Source organism: Mesoplodon bidens, assembly GCF_964165515.1.
Source record: "Mesoplodon bidens genome assembly, chromosome: 2".
Taxonomy (NCBI): domain Eukaryota; kingdom Metazoa; phylum Chordata; class Mammalia; order Artiodactyla; family Ziphiidae; genus Mesoplodon; species Mesoplodon bidens.
The window spans coordinates 25,516,468-25,540,547 of NC_138177.1; the positions used below are offsets into that span (position 1 = coordinate 25,516,468).

General features: G+C 38.4%; 1 protein-coding gene across 3 annotated transcripts in view; it reads left to right on the top strand.

Moving 5' to 3' along the window:
- Positions 1-24,080, top strand: part of MAEL (maelstrom spermatogenic transposon silencer) — a gene marked incomplete at both ends in the record, with an annotated part of 38,429 nt that continues 14,349 nt past the window's right edge. Inside the window, 8 exons of one of the 3 annotated variants that reach the window (XM_081225039.1) lie at positions 1-144; positions 390-482; positions 2,459-2,558; positions 3,489-3,644; positions 5,110-5,151; positions 20,916-21,040; positions 21,811-21,865; positions 21,985-22,126. In XM_081225039.1, the coding sequence (XP_081081165.1) occupies positions 1-144; positions 390-482; positions 2,459-2,558; positions 3,489-3,644; positions 5,110-5,151; positions 20,916-21,040; positions 21,811-21,865; positions 21,985-22,126 (857 nt within the window). The remainder of the gene's footprint in view (positions 145-389; positions 483-2,458; positions 2,559-3,488; positions 3,645-5,109; positions 5,152-20,915; positions 21,041-21,810; positions 21,866-21,984; positions 22,127-24,080) is intronic. The other 2 variants (XM_081225040.1, XM_081225041.1) reach the window with 2 other exon arrangements.

Genomic DNA, 24,080 nt, shown 5'->3' on the forward strand with positions numbered 1-24,080 from the left:
ATGGCTAACCGCAGGGCCAGTCGCAACCCCTACTATTTCTTCGTGCAGGAGAAGATCCCCGAACTACGGCGGAGAGGCCTTCCTGTGGCTCGCGTCACTGATGCCATCCCCTATTGTTCCAATGACTGGGCGGTAAGGCTGGAGGCCAGTGAGCCCGGGGTCGGGCAGTTGAGCAAATGGGAGGGAAACAAGACTCGAGGAGGCCAGTGACCCCCTGGGCCCCTGCTGGAGGGGGAGAGACACCCCCCACCCCCCCACCCCCGCCCGTCCGCGGCTCAGGGCAACCGTCGCCGCTTCCGTCTCCCTGGAATGTGCAGGCATCTACAGGCGGGGCCCCGGGCAGTAGGTCCTCACTGCTGCTGCTTGTCTCCCCCTTCTATCTCCTCAAGCTCCTGAGGGAGGAAGAAAAGAAGAAATATGCAGAAATGGCTCGAAAGTGGAGGGCTGCCCAGGGGAAGAACTCTGGGCCTTCGGAGAATCAGGTAAATTTAGCCAGAGAAGAGCAGTCACCTGCCTGGCACATAGGCATGCTCAGTAAATGCTGGATGAGTGAATGGGTGAATGTCAGTGGTAGACGACTGGGTGACTTGGGTGAGTGCAAAGAAGTTTTTCATTTTTTTACTCATGTCAGAGAATGCCTGCTAAAAACTAGCAGGCGCTTCCCTGGTGGTGCAGTGGTTGAGAGTCCGCCTGCCGATGCAGGGGACACGGGTTCGTGCCCCGATCCGGGAAGATCCCACATGCCGCGGAGTGGCTGGGCCCGTGAGCCATGGCCGCTGAGCCTGCGCGTCCGGAGCCTGTGCTCCGCAACGGGAGAGGCCACAGCGGCGAGAGGCCCGCGTACCGCAAAAAAAAAAAAAAAAAAAACCTATTAGGCTCCGGTACTAGGGCACACCTTGGTATCATTTGATGATGAAGGCCAGGGAAAATCCCATTAGGAAACCTGCACCCAGTAGATCGTGATCAGCAAAGGGAGCGTTGATATTTAGGGTTTGTACTAGATGACCTCTAAGGGTCTCTTTTAACTCCTTTATGATTTAAGAACCCCTTTTCAAATGTTTGCAAGTAGTTTGGTCCCCTCTCTCTTTTTGAATGACACCTGGAACGAGGCCAGTTCCTGTGTTTAAAGTATGGAGATAACAAGATTTGTGGATGTTGGTGAATAAGAGTTGTATAAAGTTTATTTGGGTTAATTTCTGTGTAGCAGGATGTTAAAGCACTAAATAAAATTTGTTGCTGATTCATATCAAGAAAAGGCAAGGTAATTGTGGAATTTCCCCCCTCCCTCTGAATTCTTCCCTTTTTTTTTTTTTTTGCGGTACGCGGGCCTCTCGCCGCTGTGGCCTCTCCCGTTGCGGAGCACAGGCTCCGGACGCGCAGGCTCAGCGGCCATGGCTCACGGGCCCAGCCGTTCCGCGGCATGTGGGATCCTCCCAGACCGGGGCACGAACCCGCGTCCCCTGCATCGGCAGGCGGACCCTCAACCACTGCGCCACCGGGGAAGCCACCTTCCCATTCTTACATAGCAAAAATTCTATTCTTATTATAAACTGTTAATATTGGATTGAAATTCGAGAGAGTTTTGCTTGTTTTAGGTTTGAGAGATTTTTATTTTGTGGCTTTATGTTTGAGTAGAAGCTCTTATCAGTTGAATTTGTACTTGTGAGCCATAATTTTTTTTTTCTTCTCACTACAGTGTCTTAAGACATCTCCCCTCAAAATGAAAGCCATGTTGTATGTATAAGTCATTGAGACTTGGAGTCAGCACAGTCTGGTTTTTACTTTGAGTGAAGAACAAATAATATTAGAGTACTTTGGGAAATGATTTTTTTAAAAATAAATTTATTTATTTATTTATTGGCTGCATTGGGTCTTTGTTGCTGTGTGCGGGCTTTCTCTAGTTGCGGTGAGCGGAGCCTACTCTTTGTTGTGGTGCGCAGGCTTCCCATTGCAGTGGCTTCTCTTGTTGCGGAGCACGGGCTCTAGGCACGCGGGCTGCAGTAGTGGTGGCGCAAGGGCTTAGTTGCTCCGCGGCATGTGGGGTCTTCCCGGACTAGGGCTCAAACCCGTGTCCCCTGCATTGGCAGGTGGATTCTTAACCACCGCACCACCAGGGAAGTCCTGGGAAATGATATTTTTTTGGCCACTGGACTGTGTGACCCAGTAGGATTAGTTTAGATTATCAGTAGTGGGCAAATGGCTTTCAGCAGTAATTGGAGTGGTTATTTACCACTCAGCCTTTTGATACAAAATATTTATAGATTTTTGCCATTGTCTGCCTTTGGGTGTTGGTTTTATTGACGATTATTTATTTATATACTCATTGGGTTTATTGGCCTGGAGAGGTTACCAAAGTAATCTGTGGGTTGTTTTGTAGCTATTTTGCTAAATTTAAATATATGGTAAAAGTGCCCAGCGAGAGTTTAAGTATGTGGTCAATGATTACCTTTTTCTTTAGAAACCTGTTTCCACCCCACTGAGGAGTCCAGGCATGCTTGTACCAAAGCAGAATGTTTCACCCCTGGATATGTCAGGCTTGTCTCTAAAAAGTGATCAAGGTAGAGTAATACTAAAATGTATGCTTAGATAAATTTGGGTGTTTAAAATACTATGATACTATACTATACTATGATCAGTAAACGTGTTCTGTTCATTTTGATTCTGCATTTCAAAGTAATTGACTACAGGTGTTTGAACATGATGGCACTAAAGTTGTAAAAGATCGGGTAATGTGCTTTCGTTGAAGTAACACTGGAGATTTTTTTTTTTTTTTTTGCAAAAATCTGGTCTCTTGTTTTCTACCACTTCATATGTTATTAAACATACTTTTTTGGATTTAAGTGTTTATAGCTAGACACTTACATACACTTGTTATAAAGGTAAAGATAAATTGAGCTAGCCTAGATAAAAACACAGCTAATCAGAGTCCTTGCTATTCCTTCCGGCTGTTTTTTGTTAAATGTGTTCTTTGTTAAAAATTTAATCTTCAGCAGTCTTAAGTGTGGCCAATCCTGGTAAATAAGACCTCCTTACATTCTCACATTTCTTTCTTCCTTTAGAGAATTTGTAAGTGGTCTTGTGTATATTGGTAAAAAGTAAAGAGTGAACTGAATTGTCCATAGAGTTTTTCTACACTGATTGTACTTGGTTTTATTTCCCTAGCCCTTATATTTTTTGAGTATGGGTCACAGCTTTTCTTAAGTCATTCCTGAGATTCAGGGCTTATGTACAGCTAATTACGTAGAGCTGGCTGCAAGTTTGAATAATTTTGTTACTTCATGCAAAGAGTGGTTATTACTTTAATCCTTGATAAGTGTGATTATAAAAACATTAATTTACCTGGTATAGCTGATTTATTTTCTCTTTTCCAGCTCATTTAGGGATATAGGAACACAAGGAGAAAGGTTCTAAAACTTTTGGTTTTGTCAAAGGGGTAAATGCGAAATGCTCATCTATTCATGTTGTCTTTTTTATTATTATTTTTTAAGCTCTCCTTGGAGGCATTTTTTATTTTTTGAACATTTTTAGCCATGGCGAGCTACCTCCTCACTGTGAACAGCGCTTCCTCCCTTGTGAAATAGGCTGTGTTAAATACTCTCTCCAAGAAGGTATTATGGCAGATTTCCACAGCTTTATAAATCCTGGTAAGTGGCCAATTAGAGTAGATGCTAGATCTTTAAAAGTTATGTTTTTTATATTGACCTTATTTGATAATAGTATTTTTATTAAAAGCTGTTGTGTAGGTAAGTTCTTAAAATGTAACACAGGACTTCATAGTAATTGGATGAAAAACTTTAGAACTAAGTGTTGACACAGAGTTTTTGGTTTAGTCTTTTTTTTTTTTTTTTTTTTTTTTTTTGCGGTACGCGGGCCTCTCACTGCTGTGGCCTCTCCCGTTGCGGGGCACAGGCTCTGGACGCACAGGCTCAGCGGCCATGGCTCACGGGCCTAGCCACTCCGCGGCATGTGGGATTTTCCCGGACCGGGGCACGAACCCGCGTCCCCTGCATCGGCAGGCGGACTCTCAACCACCAAGCCACCGGGGAAGCCCTTTGGTTTAGTCTTTTAACCTCAAGTAAGCATTAGAGTTGGGTGGATAGAATGCTTGAAAAATGTGAAGACTGCTGTTTGCTTATTTGTGGTCTTACATCTTAGAATTTCCTGAAAGCTTCTTATACCTTTGCTCTTTTCTTTCTTTACCCCATCCTTCACCTCCACAGTCACTAGTTTTTAACTTGCTATTGCCTTATAACCTTGAGCAAAGTACTTATCCTTTCTGAGCCTATTAGCTCGTCTATAGGTTGGGGATAATGCCTAGGAGGCCTGTTCTAAGGAATACATGAGAAGGTATGGAAATAGCCTAGTATTTAATAGGCTCTCGGGTATTCTCACTATTTTTTCTTCCTACTACTCCACCCCATCAAAAGCAATTAGTAATTAAGACATAGGATTTGATTCAATTCCCAAGTTGGTAGATGGTAGTTAAGGGAGCACTATACCTTTAAAGGTAAGTGGGAAGAACGTGTAGGGAGAAGAGTAAAGGAGAAGAGGTTGGGAAAAGAAGAATTTCATCTTCAGTTTTATCAGTTGCACTAAAGTTCATTAGGACAGTCCAGTACTTTTCCTTGTTTTGAGATAACAAGAAAAATTTTCCTACTTACACTTAGGAGAGTTGCTGCTTAGGACATTTCAAAAAACTACTTTTTTCTGTACGGGTGTAAAACATTAAAAAATAGAATTTGGAGACTTTTTTCCTCCGAGAAATACGTAAATACCTTGCTATATCAAGGGCCCCATGAATCCCTGTGGCCTCTTCGTGGACCCCTGGCTAAGATTCCTTAAGCACAAATTTTCTTTACCTAGTATTTCTTTCTCTCTGAGGGATAACTTGCTTTTTAAAGTAGCTTAGACAATATACCAAGATTATTTGATAGTCATAATACCTTTGGTTAGGAAAAAACTCCCTTAGGAGGGTTTAATCTTCTGTAATTTCACATAGCAGTAACAAGTACCTATGTTATGATTTGGTTATCCTGTGAAATATTACTGTAGCACAACCAGAGAGCTTCCAGATTTCTGCTTCTCTCAATAAAATATTTTGTATTACAGGTGAAATTCCACGAGGATTTCGGTTTCATTGTCAGGCTGCAAGTAAGTATAAAGTAATGGGGTAGAATATAGGCATTGAATATATGCGTACCTGGTTAAGATGCTGCTTTAAACAGACACATAAAACATTGATTGGGGGGAAGAATAACCTAAATTACTGTTGGAGAATCTTCATAGACGTGGTAGATGGTGTATGTAATCTTTAAAAACTTAAAAATTATATAGAATGAAAGGATAATATCCTTTTCCCTTTATGGAGATTGTGTTTTTATTTTCTTCTTTTTTCTGCTTATATCCTTTGGCTTGAAGATCAGCGGCTTTTACTGGCCAGGTGCATAGGTAGGTGTTTTAACAGGTATCAGGTTACCTAGATTTAGGGCCATTCACAGGAATATCCATTCAAAATTAAGGGATAAAAAGTTGATACTTCAAAAATAACAGAATGTTAAACAGCAAAACAGCTATGAATTAATTTTTCAGATGAGGAAAACGGGTTTCTGTTTTAAGTATTTTGCAATCAAAGGATGTGACTGTGTATGTCTAAGCTCTTGTACTCTTTTCTAGAAACTAGATTTTAACCAGTTTCTTATTTGATTAAAATGAAAATCATGATAATAGGTTTGCTTTTTAAGTTTTATTCAAAATGTCAGGTTTTTTTTCTTAAAAATATAGGCAATTAGCTGGTAGAAGGGTTTGAAATTAGAAATAAGTTTTCCAAATCTGCCATAACAAGCAGCTGTTTTGTAATACTTATAATATTGTTCTTTATAAATGCAGAGAATATTTTAAACTCATTTTTGGTTATGTCCTTTGAGTTTTTTCCAGTCTTAGTGAAAAATATGTACTAGTCGTTTTTTTTTTTTTTTTTTTTTTTTTTTGTGGTATGCCGGCCTCTCACTGTTGTGGCCTCTCCCGTTGCGGAGCGCAGGCTCTGGACGCGCAGGCTCAGCGGCCATGGCTCACGGGCTCAGCCGCTCCGCGGCATGTGGGATCCTCCCGGACCAGGGCACAAACCCATGTCCCCTGCATCAGCAGGCGGACTCTCAACTACTGCGCCACCAGGGAAGCCCCTGTACTAGTCCTTTTTTGTTTGCCTGGGATCAGGGCTGTAGGCCTTGGAACAAGGAGTTTAAGGCAATTTTTTTTTAGTAAGTTTGTAGCTTTGAATGAAAAAAAACTATAGAATAAAAATTCTGTTGTAACTTTGAGGTGTGAACCTAGCTAATCTCAAGTGTTACATTGTCTGAGGTTATTTGACAAAATAGGTAGTGGTAAAAACCAAAAATAGGAACTTACCTGGAGAATTAATTTCACAATTTTACTTAAGTTCTTTTTCTGGTTTGTTCATCTCATGAGTGCATTGGAATCCCTATGTGCCAGACACTCATTTGTGAGAATGTCCCTTTACTGTTTATTTTGTTTCTGATTAAATTTTTTAAAAATCATTTTTAAAGGCTTATTTTTACAGTCTTTCCAAATTAACTGATTAACAGAAAGTGTGGTTCTTTTTTTCCTAACATCTGTATTGGGGTATAATTGCTTTACAATGGTGTGTTAGTTTCTGCTTTATAACAAAGTGAATCAGCTATACATATACATATACCCCATATATCCTCCCTCTTGTGTCTCCCTCCCTCCCTCCCTATCCCAGCCCTCTAGGCGGTCACAAAGCACCGAGCTGATCTCCCTGTGCTATGGGGCTGCTTCCCACTAGCTATCTATTTTACATTTGGTAGTGTATATATGTCCATGCCACTCTCTCACTTCATCCCAGCTTACCCTTCCCCCTCCCCATGTCCTGAATTCCATTCTCTACATCTGCGTCTTTATTCCTGTCCTGCTAGGTTCTTCAGAACCTTTTTTTCTTTTTTTTAGCTTCCATATATATGTGTTAGCATATGGTATTTGTTTTTCTCTTTCTGACTTACTTCACTCTATATGACAGACTCTAGGTCCATCCACCTCACTACAAATAATTTCATTTCTTTTTATGGCTGAGTAATATTCCATTGTATATATGTGCCACATCTTCTTTATCCATTCATCTGTCGATGGACACTTAGGTTGCTTCCATGTCCTGGCTATTGTAAATAGAGCTGCAATGAACATTGTGGTACATGACTCTTTTTGAATTATGGTTTTCTCAGGGTATATGCCCAGGAGTGGGATTGCTGGGTCGTACGGTAGTTCCATTTTTACTTTTTTAAGGAACCTCCATACTGTTCTCCATAGTGGCTGTATCAGTTTACATTCCCACCAGCAGTGCAAGAGGGTTCCCTTTTCGCCACACCCTCTCCAGCATTTACTGTTTGTAGATTTTTTGATGATGGCCATTCTGACTGGTGTGAGGTGATACCTCGTTATAGTTTTTTTTTTTTTTTTTTTTTTTTTTTTGCGGTATGCAGGCCTCTCACTGTTGTGGCCTCTCCCGTTGTGGAGCACAGGCTCCGGACGCACAGGCTCAGCGGCCATGGCTCAGAGGCCTAGCCGCTCCGCGGCATGTGGGATCTTCCCAGACCGGGGCACGAACCCGTGTCCCCTGCATCGGCAGGCGGACTCTGAACCACTGCGCCACCAGGGAAGCCCTCGTTATAGTTTTGATTTGCATTTCTCTAATGGTTAGTGATGTTGAGCATCCTCCCATTTACCATTGGAACAAAAAGAATAAAATACCTAGGAATAAACCTACCTAAGGAGACAAAAGACCTGTATGCAGTAAACTATAAGACACTGATGAAAGAAATTAAGGATGATACAAACAGATGGAGAGATATACCATGTTCTTGGATTGGAAGAATCAACGTTGTGAAAATGACTATACTACCCAAAGCAATCTACAGATTCAGTGCAATCCCTATCAAACTACCAATGGCATCTTTCACAGAACTAGAAAAAAAAATTTCACAATTTGTAGAGAAAGTGTGGTTCTTAGAAACAAACCTATTAAGCACTCCAGGAATGTTTTCTTGAGTTTTTTTTCAGATTCATTAAAACTGAGCACAATGTTTCTCATTCAGGAAACCTAAGAGCCTTGGAGCTCACCAATTTAAGCGTGTCTTAAATTGCCAATTTGATAACCCTGAGAAATGTGCCAATTAAATAAGACAAATGAGTGTATTAGAGTGACAGCTATGTTGACATAATAACTAAAAAAGCCCAGGCTAGTGTAATCAAGCTGATATTTAGGAAAAGACCGTGTTTCATACAGTAACACACTGAAACAATTACAATTTGATGTGGTTACAATTTGATTAGAAGTTAAAGAATGTGCATGTAGATGTTTCAAATGCTCCTGTGCTATCTGGCCTTTTAAGAAGTACCTACAAGTGAAATCAAGCGAAGGCTTCATGGGCATTATGGTTTAGCACATAATATCGAAGAATTTCAAGATTGGAGGAGATTTTGATACAAACTTCCCCCCCCCAGCCCGTATGTTCCTCTGAGGGGGAGTGCAGGTTCTGTATGTGTGTGTTGGAGTGGGGAGCGGTTAGGAGGTTTGGGCCTATCTCATTCTCCCAGACTTCCCCAGAGGAACTCTACTTCTATCTATTTCACTAATGATTTTTGAGAGAGAAGCTCTGCTTTAAAAGGAGCAAAGCCTTAGAAACTGCTTTCAGCTTCCTGTACAAAAGGTCTATCAGCTTTTAAAATGAAGCTTCATACACACACAAAAACATCATAACATTCACTTAAGGTGGAAAGAATATTAATGATCAGCAGTGCTCCTGCTGATCAGTCAGCTGAAGAAATAGCACATTGCTGTTGTCATTGAACGCCTGTATTTCCCCCTGATTTCATCCTCCCTCTTAAGAGAACCACTGTTCTGAATTTTGTGTTATTTCCTTTGTTTTAGGAATAATTTTATGATAAATACATATTTAAATGGTGTATTTAATTCTGCTTGAACTTTTATATAACATATTGTGTATATTTCTTGTATTTTTTTTTTAACTCAGCAATGTCTTTTCCCCATTTCTCCATTGGGTTGTTTTTCATCTTTATTGGTTTATGGAAGTTTATAATATATGTTTTTATTGATTGTTTTAATTGTGTGCAGATACCTATTTGCAGTTTGTGCCTTGCGTTTTTTTACTCTCTTTATGGTGTATTTTAATGAACAGAAGTTTTTATTTTTAGTTCAGTACATGTATCTTTTCCATCATGGTTGTGGGGTTTTTTGGTCTTATTTAAGATTTCCCTTCTACTTGAAGGCCATGAAGATATATTTATTTTCTTCTATAGTTCCAAGTTCTTATTCCACCTGGAATTGACTTATGTATGATGTGAGGAAGAGATTCAGTTCCGTTTTTTTCACATGTGGATAATCAGTTGTCTCAGCATAATTTATTGAATAATCAATTTTTCCCCATATGTAGCGCCACCTGTATCATATCATGTTTCATTTTATGCATGAGTCTTTCTGATATCTTCTGTTCTATCGACCTGCTTGTTTTTTTGGTGCCCATGTGATACGTTAAACACGATATTTTGATCATATTTACTTGACTTTGTTCTTTTGGAATACTATGGTTATTCTTGACTTTTTGCTTTTCCACATACAATTCAGAATCAGTTTATCATGCTTCACAGAAAGCTTGTTGAGATTTAGAATCTCAGGATTTGGAATCACAGGATTCTAATCTCAGGATTTGGGGTTTTTTTAAGGGGATGTATATGTATTTTTATATTTTTAAATTTTTGATTTTTATGCAATTTTAAAGACTTAAAGATCCACTTACAGATACTACAGAATATTGGCTATATTCTCCATGGTGTACAACACATTCTTGATCCTGTCTTACACCCAGTACTTTGTACCTCCCACTCCCCCACCCCTATATTGCACCTCTCCCACTGGTAGCCACTGGTTTGTTCTTTATATGTGTGAGTTTGCTTCTTTTATGCTATATTCACTAGTTTGTTTTTTTAGATCCACATATAAGCGATGTCATGCAGTATTGATCTCTCTCTGTCTGGCTTCTTCACTAAGCATAGTGCCCTCCAGGTCCATCCACGTTGCTGCACATGGCAGAATTGTGTTCTTTTCTGTGGCTGAGTAGTAGTCCTATGCATATATATATACCACAGCTGCTTCTTTAATTTTTATTTTATGTTGGAATATAGTTGATTTACAACATTGTGTTAGTTTCAAGTATACAGAAAACTGATTTAGTTATACATGTCTACTCTTCTTCAGATTCTTTTCCCATATAGGTTATTACAGAGTATTGAGTAGAGTTCCCTGTGCTATACAGTAGATCCTTGTTAATTATCAATTTTATGTATAGTAGCATGTATATGTTAATCCCAAACTCCTAATTTATCCCTCCCCACCACCTTTCCCCTTTGATAACCATAAATTTGTTTTCTAAGCCTATGAATCTTTTTGTAAGTAAGTTCATTTGTATCATTTTTCCTTTTTAGATTCAACATGTAAGCAATATCATATGATATTTGTCTTTAGCTTACTTCACTGAGTATAATCTCTAGGTCCATCCATGTTGCTGCAAATGGCATTATATTATTCTTTTTTATGGCTGAGTATATTCCATTGTATCTGTGTACCACATCTTTATCCATTGCTCTTTCGATGAATATTTAGGTTGCTTCCATTGTCTTGGCTATTCGAAATAGTGCTGCAATGAACATTGGGGTGCATGTATCTTTTTGAAATATGGTTTTCTCTGGATATATGCCCAGGAGTGCAGTTGCTGGATCGTATGGCAGCTCTATTTTTAGTTTTTTAAGGAACCTTCATACTCTTCTCCATAATGGTTGTACCAGTTTACATTCCCAGCAACAGTGTAGGAGGGTTCCCTTTTCTCCACCCTCTCCAGCATTTATTGTTTGTAAACTTTTTGATGATGGCCATTCTGACGAGTGTGAGGTGATAACTCACTGTAGTTTTGGTTTACATTTCTCTAATAGTGGTGTTGAGCATCTTTTCACGTGCTTTTTGGCCATCTGTATGTCTTCTTTGGAGAAATCTTTAGATCTTCTACCCATATTTTTTTTAACATCTCTATTGGAGTATAATTGCTTTACAATGATGTGTTAGTTTCTGCTTTATAGCAAAGTGAATCAGTTATACATATACATATGTTTCCATATCTCTTCCCACCCTCTCTATCCCACCCCTCTAGGTGGTCACAAACCACCGAGCTGATCTCCCTGTGCTATGCGGCTGCTTCCCACTAGCTATCTATTTTATGTTTGGTAGTGTATATATGTCCATGCCACTCTCTCACTTTGTCCCAGCTTACCCTTCCCCCTCCCCATATCCTCAAGTCCATTCTCTAGTAGGTCTGCATGACCTTTTTTTTCCCCTTAGATTCCATATGTATGTGTTAACATACGGTATTTGGTTTTCTCTTTCTGACTTACTTCACTCTGTATGACAGACTCTAGGTCCATCCACCTCACTACAAATAACTCAATTTCGTTTCTTTTTATGGCTGAGTAATATTCCATTGTATATATGTGCCACATCTTCTTTATCCACTCATCTGTTGGACACTTAGGTTGCTTCCATGTCCTGGCTATTGTAAATAGAGCTGCAATGAACATTTTGGTACATGACTCTTTTTGAATTATGGTTTTCTCAGGGTATATGCCCAGTAGTGGGATTGCTGGGTTGTATGGTAATTCTATTTTTAGTTTTTTAAGGAACCTCCATACTGTTCTCCATAGTGGCTGTATCACTTTGCATTCCCACCAACAGTGCAAGAGTGTTCCCTTTTCTCCACACCCTCTCCAGCATTTATTGTTTCTAGATTTTTTTGATGATGGCCATTCTGACTGGTGTGAGATGATAATCTCATTGTAGTTTTGATTTTCATTTCTCTAATGATTAATGATGTTGAGCATTCTTTCATGTGTTTGTTGGCAATCTGTATATCTTCTTTGGAGAAATGTCTGTTTCAGTCTTCTGCCTATTTTTGGATTGGGTTGTTTGTTTTTTTATTGAGTGCATGAGCTGCTTGTAAACTTTGGAGATTAATCCTTTGTCAGTTGCTTCATTTGCAAATATTTTCTCGATTCTGAGGGTTGTCTTTTGGTCCTGTTTATGGTTTCCTTTGCTTTGCAAAAGCTTTTAAGTTTCATTAGGGTCCCATTTGTTTATTTTTGTTTTTATTTCCATTTCTCTAGGAGGTGGGTCAAAAAGGATCTTGCTGTGATTTATGTCATAGAGGGTTCTGCCGATATTTTCCTCTAAGAGTTTGATAGTCTCTGGCCTTACATTTAGGTCTTTAATCCATTTTGAGTTTATTTTTCTGCATGATGTTAGGGAGTGTTCTAATTTCATCCTTTTTCATGTAGCTGTCCAGTTTTCCCAGCACCACTTATTGAAGAGGCTGTCTTTTCTCCACTGTATATTCTTGCCTCCTTTATCAAAGATAAGGTGTCCATATGTGCGTGGGTTTATCTCTGGGCTTTCTATCCTGTTCCACTGATCTGTATTTCTGTGTTTGTGCTAGTATCATACTGCCTTGATTACTGTAGCTCTGTAGTATAGTCTGAAGTCAGGGAGCCTGATTCCTCCAGCTCCATTTTTCGTTCTCAAGTTTGCTTTGGCTATTCGGGGTTCTACCCATTTTTTGATTGGGTTGTTTATATTTTTGATATTGAGCTGCATGAGCTGTTCATAGATTTGGGAGATTAATGCCTTGTTGGTCGCCTCATTTGGAAATGTTTTCTCCCATTCTGTGGGTTGTCTTTTTGTTTTGTTTATGGTTTCCTTTGCTGTGCAAAAGCTTTTAAGTTTAATTCGGTCTCATTTATTTATTATTTTTATTTTCATTACTCTAGAAGGTGGATCCAAAAAGATATTGCTGCAACTTATGTCAAAGAGTGTTCTGCCTATGTTTTCCTCTAAGACTTTTATGGTGTCCAGTCTTACATTGAGGTTTTTAATCCATTTTGAGTTTATTTTTGTGTATGGTGTTAGAGAATTGTTCTAATTTCATTCCTTTACATGTAGTTGTCCAGTTTTCCCAGCACCACTTATTGAAGAGACTGTCTTTTCTCCATTGTATATTCTTGCCTTCTTTGTCGTAGATTAATTGATCATAGGTGTGTGGGTTTATTTCTGGGCTTTCTATCCTGTTCCATTGAGCTATAAGTCTGTCTTTTGCCAGCACCATAGTGTTTTGATGACTATAGCTTTGTAGTATAGTCTGAGTTCAGGGAGCCTGATTCCTCCAGCTCCGTTTCATATCTCAAGATTGCTTTGGCTATTCAGGGTCTTTTGTGTTTCTGTACAAATTTCAAATCTTTTGTTCTAGATCTGCCGTTGGTAATTTGATAGGGATTGCACTGAATCTGTAGACTACCTTTGGTAGTATAGTCATTTTGACAATATTGATTCTTCTAGTCCACGAACACAGTATCTTTCCATCTGTTTGTTTTTCATCTTCGATTTCTTTCATCAATGTCTTATAGTTTTCAGAGTACAGGTCTTTTGATTCCTTAGGTATACTTATTCCTAGGTATTTTATTCTTTTTGATGTAATGGTAAATGGGGTTGTTTCCTTAATTTCACTTTCTGATCTTTTGTTGTTAGTGTATAGAAATGCAAAAGATTTTGTGTATTAATTTTGTATCCTGCAACTTTACCGAATCGATGAGCACTAGTAGTTTTCTCATAGCATCTTTAGGATTTCTTATGTATAGTATCATGTTATCTGCGAACAGTGACAGTTGTACTACCTCTTTTCCAATTTGGATTCCTTTCTTCTTCTTCTCTGATTGCTGTGACTAGGACTTCCAAATTATGTTGAATAAAAGTGGGGAGAGTCGACCTCCTCGCCTTGTACCTGATCTTAGAGGAAATGCTTTCATGTTTTCACCATTGAGTATGATGTTGAGTTTGTTATGTTCCCTCTATGCCCACTTCTTGGAGAGTTTTTATCATAAATGGTGTTGGATTTTGTCAGAAGTTTTTTTCTGTATCTATTGAGATGATCATGTGGTTTTTCTTCTTCAATTTGTTAATGTGGTGTATCACACTGATTGATTTGTGGATATTGAAAAATCCTTGCATCCCTGGGATAAATCCCACGTGATCATGGTGTATTATCCTTTTAATGTATTGTTAGATTTGGTTTGCTATTATTTTGCTGAGGATTTTTGCGTCTATGATCATCAGTAATATTGGCCTGTAATTTTCTTTTTTTGTGGTATCTTTGTCTGGTTTTGTTATCAGGGTGATGGTGGCCTCATAGAATGTGTTTGGAAGTATGCCTTCCGCTGCCATTTTTTGGAAGAGTTTCAGAAGGATAGGTGTTAACTCTTCCCTAAATGTTTGATAGAATTCACCTGTAAAGCCATCTGGTCCTGGACTTTTGTTTGTTGTGAGTTTTTAAATCACAGTTTCAATTTCAGTACTTGTGATTGGTCTGTTCATATTTTCTATTTTTCCTGGTTCAGTTTTGGGAGATTGTACCTTTCTAAGAATTTGTCCCTTTCTTCTAGGTTGTCCATTTTATTGGCATACCCTTGCTTGTAGTAGTCTCTTATGATCCTTTTTATTTCTTTGGTGTCTGTTGTAACTTCTTTTTCATTTCTAATTTTATTGATTTGAGCCCAGCTAAAGGCTTATCAATTTTGTTTACCTTTTCAAAGAACCAGCTTTTGGTTTCATTGATCTTTTCTGTTGTTTGCTTTGTCTCTCTTTCATGTATTTTTGCTCTCATCTTTATGATTTCTTTCCTTCTGCTAACTTTGGGTTTTGTTTGTTCTTTTTCCTTTAGTTGCTTTAGGTATAAAGTTGGGTTGTTTATTTGAGATTTTTCTTGTTTCCTGATGTAAGGTTGTATTGCTGTCAACTTACCTCTTAGAACTGCTTTTGCTGAGTCCCATAGGTTTTGGATAGTCATGCTTTCATTTTAATTTGCCTCTAGGTATATTTTGATTTCCTCTTTGATTTCTTTGGTGATCCATTGGTTGTTTAGTGGCATATTGCTTAGCCTCTGAGTGTTTTTGGTTTTTACAGTTTTTTTTCTTGTAGTTGATTTTTTTTTTAATATCCTAGTGTTGTGGTTGGAAAAGATGCTTGATATTATTTCAGTTTTCTTAACTTTACCCAAGCTTGCTTTGTGGCCCAGCATGTGATCTATCCTGGAGAATGTTCCATGTGCACTTGAGAAGAATGAGTATTGTGCTGCTTTTGGATGGAATGCTCTATAAACATCAATTAAGTCTTTCTGGTCTAATGTGTCATTTAAGGCCTGTGTTTCCTTACTGATTTTTAGTCTTGATAATCTATTCATAGATTTAAGTGGGGAGTTAAAGTTCCTCACTCTTAATTGTGTTACTATCAATTTCTCCTTTTATGGCTGTTAGCATTTGCCTTATGTATCAAAGCACTCCTGTGTTGGCTGCATATATATTTATAATTGTTAAATCTTCTTGGATTGATCCTTTGATCATTATGTAGTGTCCTTCTTTGTCTCTTGTAACAGTCTTTATTTTGAAGTCTATTTTGTCTGATATGAGTATTGTTACTCCAGCTTTCCTTTGATTTCCTTTTGCATGGAATACCTTTTTCCATCCTCTCACCACTTTCAGTCTGTATGTGTCCCTAGATCCAAATTGGGTCTCTTGTAGGCTATATATATATAGGTCTTGTTTTTGTATCCATTCAGCCAGAGTGTGTCTTTTGGTTGGAACATTTGATCCATTTACATTTAAGGTAATTACCCTTATGTATGGTCTTATTGCCATTTTGTTAGTTGTTTTGGATTTGTTTCTGTAGGTCTTTTTTCTAACCTTTCTCTTTTGTTCTCTTGTGATTTGATGACTATCTTTAGTGTTGTGTTTGATTTTTTCTTTTTTGTGTATATATCTATTGTAGATTTTTGGTTTGAGGTTACTATGAGGTTTTGATATAGCAGTTTATATAAATACAAGGTTGTTTTAGGCTGCTGGTCTCTCAGTTTCAAATGCATTTCCAGTGTCCTGTGTTTGTACTCTCCTCATGTCAGGATTTCTGGTTTTGATACCATATTTGTAGGTGGATGATTTCCTACTTTTATTGTATATTTACCTTTACTGGTGAGGTTACCCATTTGTAATTTTCTTGTTTCTGGAAGTGGTCTTTTCTGCCTAGAGAAGTTCCTTTAGCATTTGTTGTACAGCAGGTTTGGTGGTGCTGAATTCTGTCAACTTTTGCTTGTCTGTAAAACTTTTGATTTCTATGTCAAATTTGAATGAGAACCTTGCTGGGTAGAGTATTTTGGTTGTAGGTTTTTCCCTTTCATCACTTTAAGTATATTATGTCACTCCCTTCTGGCTTGCAGAGTTTCAGCTGAACAATCAGATGATAACCTTATGGGGATTTTCTTGTATGTTATTTGTTGCTTTTCCCTTGTTGCTTTTAATATTTTCTTTTTGTCTTTAATTTTTGTCAAACTGATTAACATGTGTCTCGGCACATTCCTCCTTGGATTTATGCTATATGGTACTCTCTGCACTTCCTGGACTTGGGTGACTGTTCCCTTTCCCATGTTAGGGAATTTTTCAGCTACTATCTCTTCAAATGTTTTCTCAGGTCCTTTCTCTCTCTCTTCTCCTTCTGGGACCCCAGTCACGCGAATGTTTGTGCATTTAATGTTGTCCCAGAGGTCTCTTAAACTGTTTTCATTTCTTTTCATTCTTTTTTTCTTTATTCTGTTCCATGGCATTGATTTCTACTATTCTGTCTTCCAGCTCACTTATCTATTATTTTGCCTCATTTATGCTGCTGTTGATTCTTCCCAGTGTATTTTTCATTTCAGTTATTGTATTGTTCCACTCTGTTTGTTCTTTATATTTTCTAGCTCTTTGTTGAGCATTTCTTCTGTCTTCTTGGTCTGTATCTCCATTCTTTTTCTGAGATCTTGGATCATTTTTACTATCATTACACTCAATTCTTTTTCAGGTAGATTGCCTATCTCCACTTCACTTAGTTGTTCTTCTGGAGTTTTTATCTTGTTCCTTCATCTGGAACATATTCTTCTGCCATCTCAATTTTGTCTGACTTTCTGTGTTTACGGCCCCATAGGCTTCAGGTTTGTGGTTCCTCTTCTGGTGTCTTCCCCGTGGTAGGTGAGGCTAGTCTAAGAGTCTTGTACATGCTTCCTGGTGGGAGGGATTGGTGCCTGCCCACTGGTGTGTGGAGCTGGGTCTTATCCCTCTGGTGGGCAGGGCTGTGTCAAGGGGTGTGTTTGGAGGCAGCTCTGGGCTCAGGAAGACTTTAAGCAGCTTGCCTGCTGATGGGTGGAGTTGTGTTCCTGCCCTGTTAGTTTTTTTGGCCTGAGGCATCCCAGCACTGGAGCCTTCGGACTGATGGGTGGGGCCAGGTCTTGGTGTCAGAATGGTGGCCTCCAGGACAGCTGACACCAATGAGCACTCCCCAACACCTCTGCCACCAGTGCCCTTGTTCCTGCAGTGAGCCACAGCTGCCCCCACCTCCCCAGGAGGTCCTCCAAGACCAGCAGGTAGGTCAGGCCCAGGCTCCTGTGAAGTCGCTGCTTTTTGCCCTGGGTCCTGGTGCACATGATACCTTGTGTGTGCCCTCCAAGAGGGGAGTTTCTGCTTCCCCCAGCTCTGTGGAGCTCTTGTGATCAAGCCCCGCTAGCCTTCAAAGCCAAATGCTCTGGAGCTCCTTCTCCCAATATCAGACCCCCAGACTGAGGAGCCTGACATGAGGCTCAGAACTCTCATTTCTGTGGGAGAACCTCTGCAATATCATTATTTTCCAGTTTGTGCTTCACCCACCTGGAAGGTATGGGATTTGATTATATCGTGAATACATCCCTCCTACCATCTTGTTGTGGCTTCCTCTTTGTCTTTGGAAGTAGAATATTTTTTTCTGATCAGTTCTAGTCCTTTGTTGCTGGTTGTTCAGCATTTAGTTGTGATTTTTGGTGTTTTTGTGGGAGGAGGTGAGCTCAGGTCCCCCTACTTTGCCATCTTATCCTCTGTCCAGAGAAACTAATCTCAGTATTTTGAATCATCTTTAAATCTTTTGATCATTTTGTGGAGAACTGACAGCTTCATGATATTGATTCTTTATGTTAATATGGGGCTACTCTTTTACTTTTTAGATGTGTAGTCATTTATAATAAAGTCTTATATAATTTTCTCCAGAATCTTAATGTTATTAGTTATAGCTTATCATTTTTCTTGCTATTATACAGGATAGCTCAAAATTATATTTTCTAATTGTTTACTTTTGTGTTTTGGTTTTATCCCACCTTTGCTAAACTCTTGAGTTTTTTAAGCAGATTTCCTTACATCCGTGAAATGACTCTTCTAATCTGTACCTTTTACTTAAAAAATTTAAAACTTGTTCTGTCTTAGTGTGCTGGTTATGAGCTCTAGTTTTTAATCTTTTACCAATGAGTGTTCTGTAGTGTTCTTTTCTCTTTTTCTTAGTTTTGGTATGTATTCTTTATTAGGATAAAGAAATTCCCTTCCGTTTCCAGTTTCACTAGAGATATCAGTTGCACATTTTAATGAATACTCTTTCTGGATCTCAGATGATTTGTGTCTCTTGTCTATATAGTGATTTGCTAATCATAAACCAACCTTACATTTCAGGAACAAATCCAGCATCATCACTGTATGACTCTTAAATAAACTGCTGGATTTGGTTTGCTAATATTTTGTTTTAGGATTTGTGCATTCGTGTTAAAGCCCGAGGTTAATCTTAACCAGTTTTATTATCAAGGCTATTTTGCCATCCTAAGATGGGTTGAGGAATGTGTTTTCAATTTTTGAGTTAACATTTGTTTATTTTTTATGGTTCTGTTGAAGTTATCAGTATTTTTTTCATTTCCTTGAACATAATAAGCCTCATTATTTTAAAGTTTTTTGTCTGATAACCCTTTTACAGGGATCGTTTTTTTGGATGTATTTTTATAGTCTGCTGGGTATCTTGATGTTCAGTCAAGTTTTCAGTTGTCTTAACATATCTGGTCATTTTTGAGTGCTGAACAGTACATATGAAAACTTGTTACTCCTCTCCAAAGATTTATGATTGTTTCTTTCAGAAATCTGGAGTAACTATCCATCTCAGGTTGCTTTAATCTAATTTCAGATATTGAGATAATTTAAAATTGGGTTCAGACTTATGAGAGTCAGTCTCTTTCTAGTTGGTCTTTACTTAAAAAAAAGGAGGAAGGTGGACATATTACCACCAAAGAATCATCAGTAAAATGTATAATTGACTTCACAGCATAAATAGTGGAGACCAGAAGACAATTGAATATTTTTTAATTTATAAATTTTTATATACACAGGTAATATTGGAGTAATATTTTTAATTCTTCATAGCTCAAGATCTGTTGAAAATTTCTCAGCCTTTATATCTCCTCTTCTAGAGTTGATAAATGGCCAAATTACCAACAAACTCAACTGCCAGATTCAGCTCTCTAGGATTTCATCCTTTCTAAGATTTTGGGCCCATAATTCCTCACTACATTTATATCTCTGCAGTGCTTTCAAGCAGGCGTTTCATATGTTCAGCTTTCCCTAGTCAGTCATTATCAGAAATTGAACTCTTGTTGCATTTTTTTTGGCTGCACATTGCAGCTTGTGGAATCTTAGTTCCCTGACTAGGGATCGAACCCAGGGCTCCAGCAGTGAAAATGCCAAGTCCTAACCACTGGATCACCAGGGAGTTCTGAGCATTCTTTTTTATAGTTTCCAGTTTTATGCTGAAATTCATAATTTGATTATGAATTTTTTAAATTGACTATGATTATTTAAAATCTGTGTCCAGGGCTTCCCTGGTGGCGCAGTCATTGGGAGTCCGCCTGCCGATGCGGGGGACATGGGTTCGTGCCCCGGTCCGGGAGGATCCCGCGTGCCGCGGAGCGGCTGGGCCCGTGGGCCGTGGCTTCTGAGCCTGCGCGTCCGGAGCCTGTACTCTGCAACAGGAGAGGCATCACAACAGTGAGAGGCCCGCGTACTGCAAAAAAAAAAAAAAAATCTGTGTCCAGTAACTTCATCTGGACTACCTTTGGATCTCTATTAACTTTGTTTTGGTTCTCATTTTTTTTCTTTACCTGGTTATTCACATAGACTATTTGGGAAAAAATGATTGAATGAGGTTTATAGTGATGTTTTCTTCCTCCAGAGAGGATTTATGTTTCCTTTTTCTAGACACCTGGGGTCTCACAAACCAGGCCCCCAAAGCTGTCAGAAGCACACTCTCAGCCATTAAACTTCCTCTTCTGGAATTAGCAAATTACTCCAGGGGGAAAACTGCCCCCAGAGCTAGACTACCTCTCTGGATTTTATAATATTTTGCATCTTGATCTAATAATTCCTTGCTACCGCAGGTGCTCTTGACATCCTAAATTTTTGTGGGAAGTTTGGTCTGAATTACTTGGTCCATGTTTTACTGGAAGTAGAAGTATTCATTGTACAGTCTTTTAAAAAGCAGTTATTACTATCAAGGTCTCCAGCCTTATTAATAAACCAGATTCATGAAAGGCCACATAGGAATAGTGAAAACACTATATAGGCTCTTTCACTTAACAAACCTCGGTTTGAGTCCTGACTCCACTGTTCACCCAACTATTAACTTACTGCTAACTTCTGTGTTTCTCAGTTATCTCTTCTCTAATATGTGTATATTATCTACCTCATAAGATTATGGGATAAAATATGTAAAGTACCTAACCATAAGCAGGCTTGGTACAAGTGCTTAAATATGTTACCCACTACTCCCTTCCTGTACCCTTACTTCTATACCTACTCCATAATATTTGTCTTAGTCAAATTTTTAACTCCTACCTACTTTTTATTTCCTTCAGGTGATTCTACTCACAAGATTCCTATTTCAAACTTTGAATCTGGGCATGACCAAGCAATGGTGTTACAAAACCTTTATAGATTCATTCATCCAAATCCAGGGAACTGGCCACCTGTCTACTGCAAGGTAATTTCAACATAAGAATTTCTTTTAAGTCATTACTTAGAAACCAAAAGATCCATGAAAGATACCCAAAGGAATAACTTTTGCCTATGTATTAGCTGTGTGTTAAAATATATACGCTCATTCTTATTTTGAATGTAATTAGGTATAATGCTTTTTCGTCTAAATCTCTCTGGTATTGGAGGGATTTTGAAGACTGCAAAAACTGAATGTATTTCAGCTTTGGTCGATCTCATGTTTTTAGTTCCTCCTTCTGAAATATCTTCAATTGTTTTTACTCTGAAGGATGGATTTCTAGTCTGTACACCTATCCTCCTAGGCAAGAGAATTGTTTGTTCAAAATTGTTTTTGTAGCAGTCCCTTGATCTTCTTTTTGTAGTCTTTATTCTTTGTTTTGTCTAAGTTCTTCTAGGCTAGGTGTCATAGAATTGGGTTTTAACCTTATTGTATATTAGTGTCACCATGAACACAAATCACCTTATTTATCTTTTTCTGAACATTGGTTTCTTCATTTGCTTACCCTAAGTCTCACTTGCTGTTCATAAAGTATATTAACATTGCTTTATGAACATAACTGGTTATTATTAGCAGTATTTTCTAGAATATGTTGCTCTGTTTTACAGTTCTTGTTTAGTTGTCACAGACTCTTCAGTCTCTCCCTTCTCACCATCCTTACCCCTCCTCCCTCCCCTTCCCCCAGTTTGAAAGGACCACATTAATTAAAAGTAACAGAAGATAGGAGAAAATAAGTAAATTTTTTTTCCCTTCTCCAGTCTGATGATAGAGCCAGAGTCAACTGGTGTTTGAAGCATATGGAGAAGTCATCAGGTAAGTTAAACTGGGTCACTGCTCAAATGCATTTTAATATCTGTGCTTCCATTTTGATGTACATGTTCTGTGTACCTAAACTTACTAATTGTATGTGTGTTTCTGTTTACCAATGGAAGAAATCAGGCAAGATCTAGAACTTCTCACTGTAGAGGATCTTGTAGTAGGGATCTACCAGCAAAAATTTCTCAAGGAGCCCTCTAAGACCTGGGTTCGGAGCTTCCTAGATGTGGCCATGTGGGATTATTCTAGCAACACAAGGTATTTATAGTGATTTTGTGATAATGATGCTGACTTTTTTCTGAACTGATTAGTTTTTGCCTTTTTAAACAATATTTTCCTATGAAACTTTGGAATCATTGTATTTCCTTGAATATAAGATTTAATTGATTGTAAGGTACATTGTTACTTTGTCTATCAATAAAAACAAAAAAACTACCAAATAAACTGACAGTGCTTTATCAGTTAGAATTTCTGTACTGATGAAAGAATATTTTGTATTTATTTGTATAGACATTTTATTACACGGAATTCTTGGAGTTATAAGAAATATAAATGTGAAATGGGGCTTCGCTGGTGGCGCAGTGGTTGAGAGTCTGCCTGCCGATGCAGGGGACACGGGTTCGTGCCCCAGTCCGGGAAGATCCCATATGCCCCGTGAGCCATGGCCGCTGAGCCTGCGCGTCTGGAGCCTGTGCTCCACAACCGGAGAGGCCACAACAGTGAGAGGCCTGCGTACTGCAAAAAAAAAAAAAAAAAGATGTGAAATAAATTGAAACTATTTTTTTACTTTGAAATAATTTTAGTTTTACAGAAAAGTTGCAAGACTCTAGTACAGGGAAGTTGTATACACCATTCTCAGATTCTCTAACTGTTAATATTTTTATATATTTATAACTTTTTCTCTAAATATATATACACTGTTTCTTTTTCTCAGCCTCTTGAGAGCAAGTTGCTATCATGATGCCTTTTCACCCCTGAGTATCAATGTGTTGTTCCTAAGAGCAAGATCATGTATATTGCCACAATACAGTTATCAAAACAGGATATTGCCATTGATACAGTACTACTGTCTAATCTAAAAGCTATATTCATATTTTGCTAGTTGTTCTAATAATGTCTTCTATAGCCAAAAAAAAAAAAAGAAAAACTTTAGGATCCAAGCCAGGACGACATGTTGCATTTAGTTATTATGTCTGTTGAGGCTCCTTTAATCTGGAATAGTTCCTCAGTCTTTGACTTTCATGATCTTGACCTTTTTGAAGAGTACAGGCCCATTACTTTGCAAAATGTTTCTCAGTTTGAGTTTGCCTGTATTTCCACATGATTAGATTGAGGTTATATATTTTTAGCAGGAGTACCACAAAAGTTATGTGTCTTCTCAGTGTGTCACATCTGGAGGCATCTGATGTCAGTCTCATTACTGACAACTTTGATCATTTGCTTAAGATAGTGTCTGCCAAATTTCTCTATTGAAAAGTTACTCTTTTTTACCTTATAATTAATATTCCGTTGGGAGATTCTTTGAGATTTGGTAGATAATCTATTCCTCAAACTTTAATCTGCTCGTTTTAGCATCCATTGATGATTTTTGCCTGGGTCGATTATTACTATATTTGTGAAATGATGGTTTTCTAATCTGATTTTTGCTTCTACATTTATTAGTTAGCATTCTACTGTAAGGAGCTTTTCCTCTTTGCTGACTTTTTTTCATTTATTTATGAGTATGGACTCATGTATTCCTATATCTTATTCAGTGGGCCATAATATCTTATTAACTTATTTTTATGCTCAGGTTGTTTCTTCTATGGCCAGTGGAAGTCCCTTCAAAGCAGTCATCTCTTTGTTTGGGTTTTGTTGTTGTTGTTGTTTTTTACATTGCTGCCTCATTCTTTGAGTGCTTCTTTGCTTTCCAGCTCCATATATTTCAGGTTCATCTTGTACTTTTCCCTGCTTCAGCTTTGAATTAGCCATTTCTCCAAGGAGCCTTGATTCCTTTTAGTGGAAGTGTGTGCATTTAGGAGATAGAATCTGGGTGCTGGGTGTTCATTCCTATTAGACTGTCATTGATTCTAGTTCCCCTTGGTGTAAAGAGCTAGTAAATATGTGTATACATACTTTTCATAAATATTTTTATGCAGCTAGGCTCACCTGCCTGCTCCTTCCTCTCTCTCTCCCCCTGTCTTTATCTCACCATGAGTTTGTGCTGAACCTA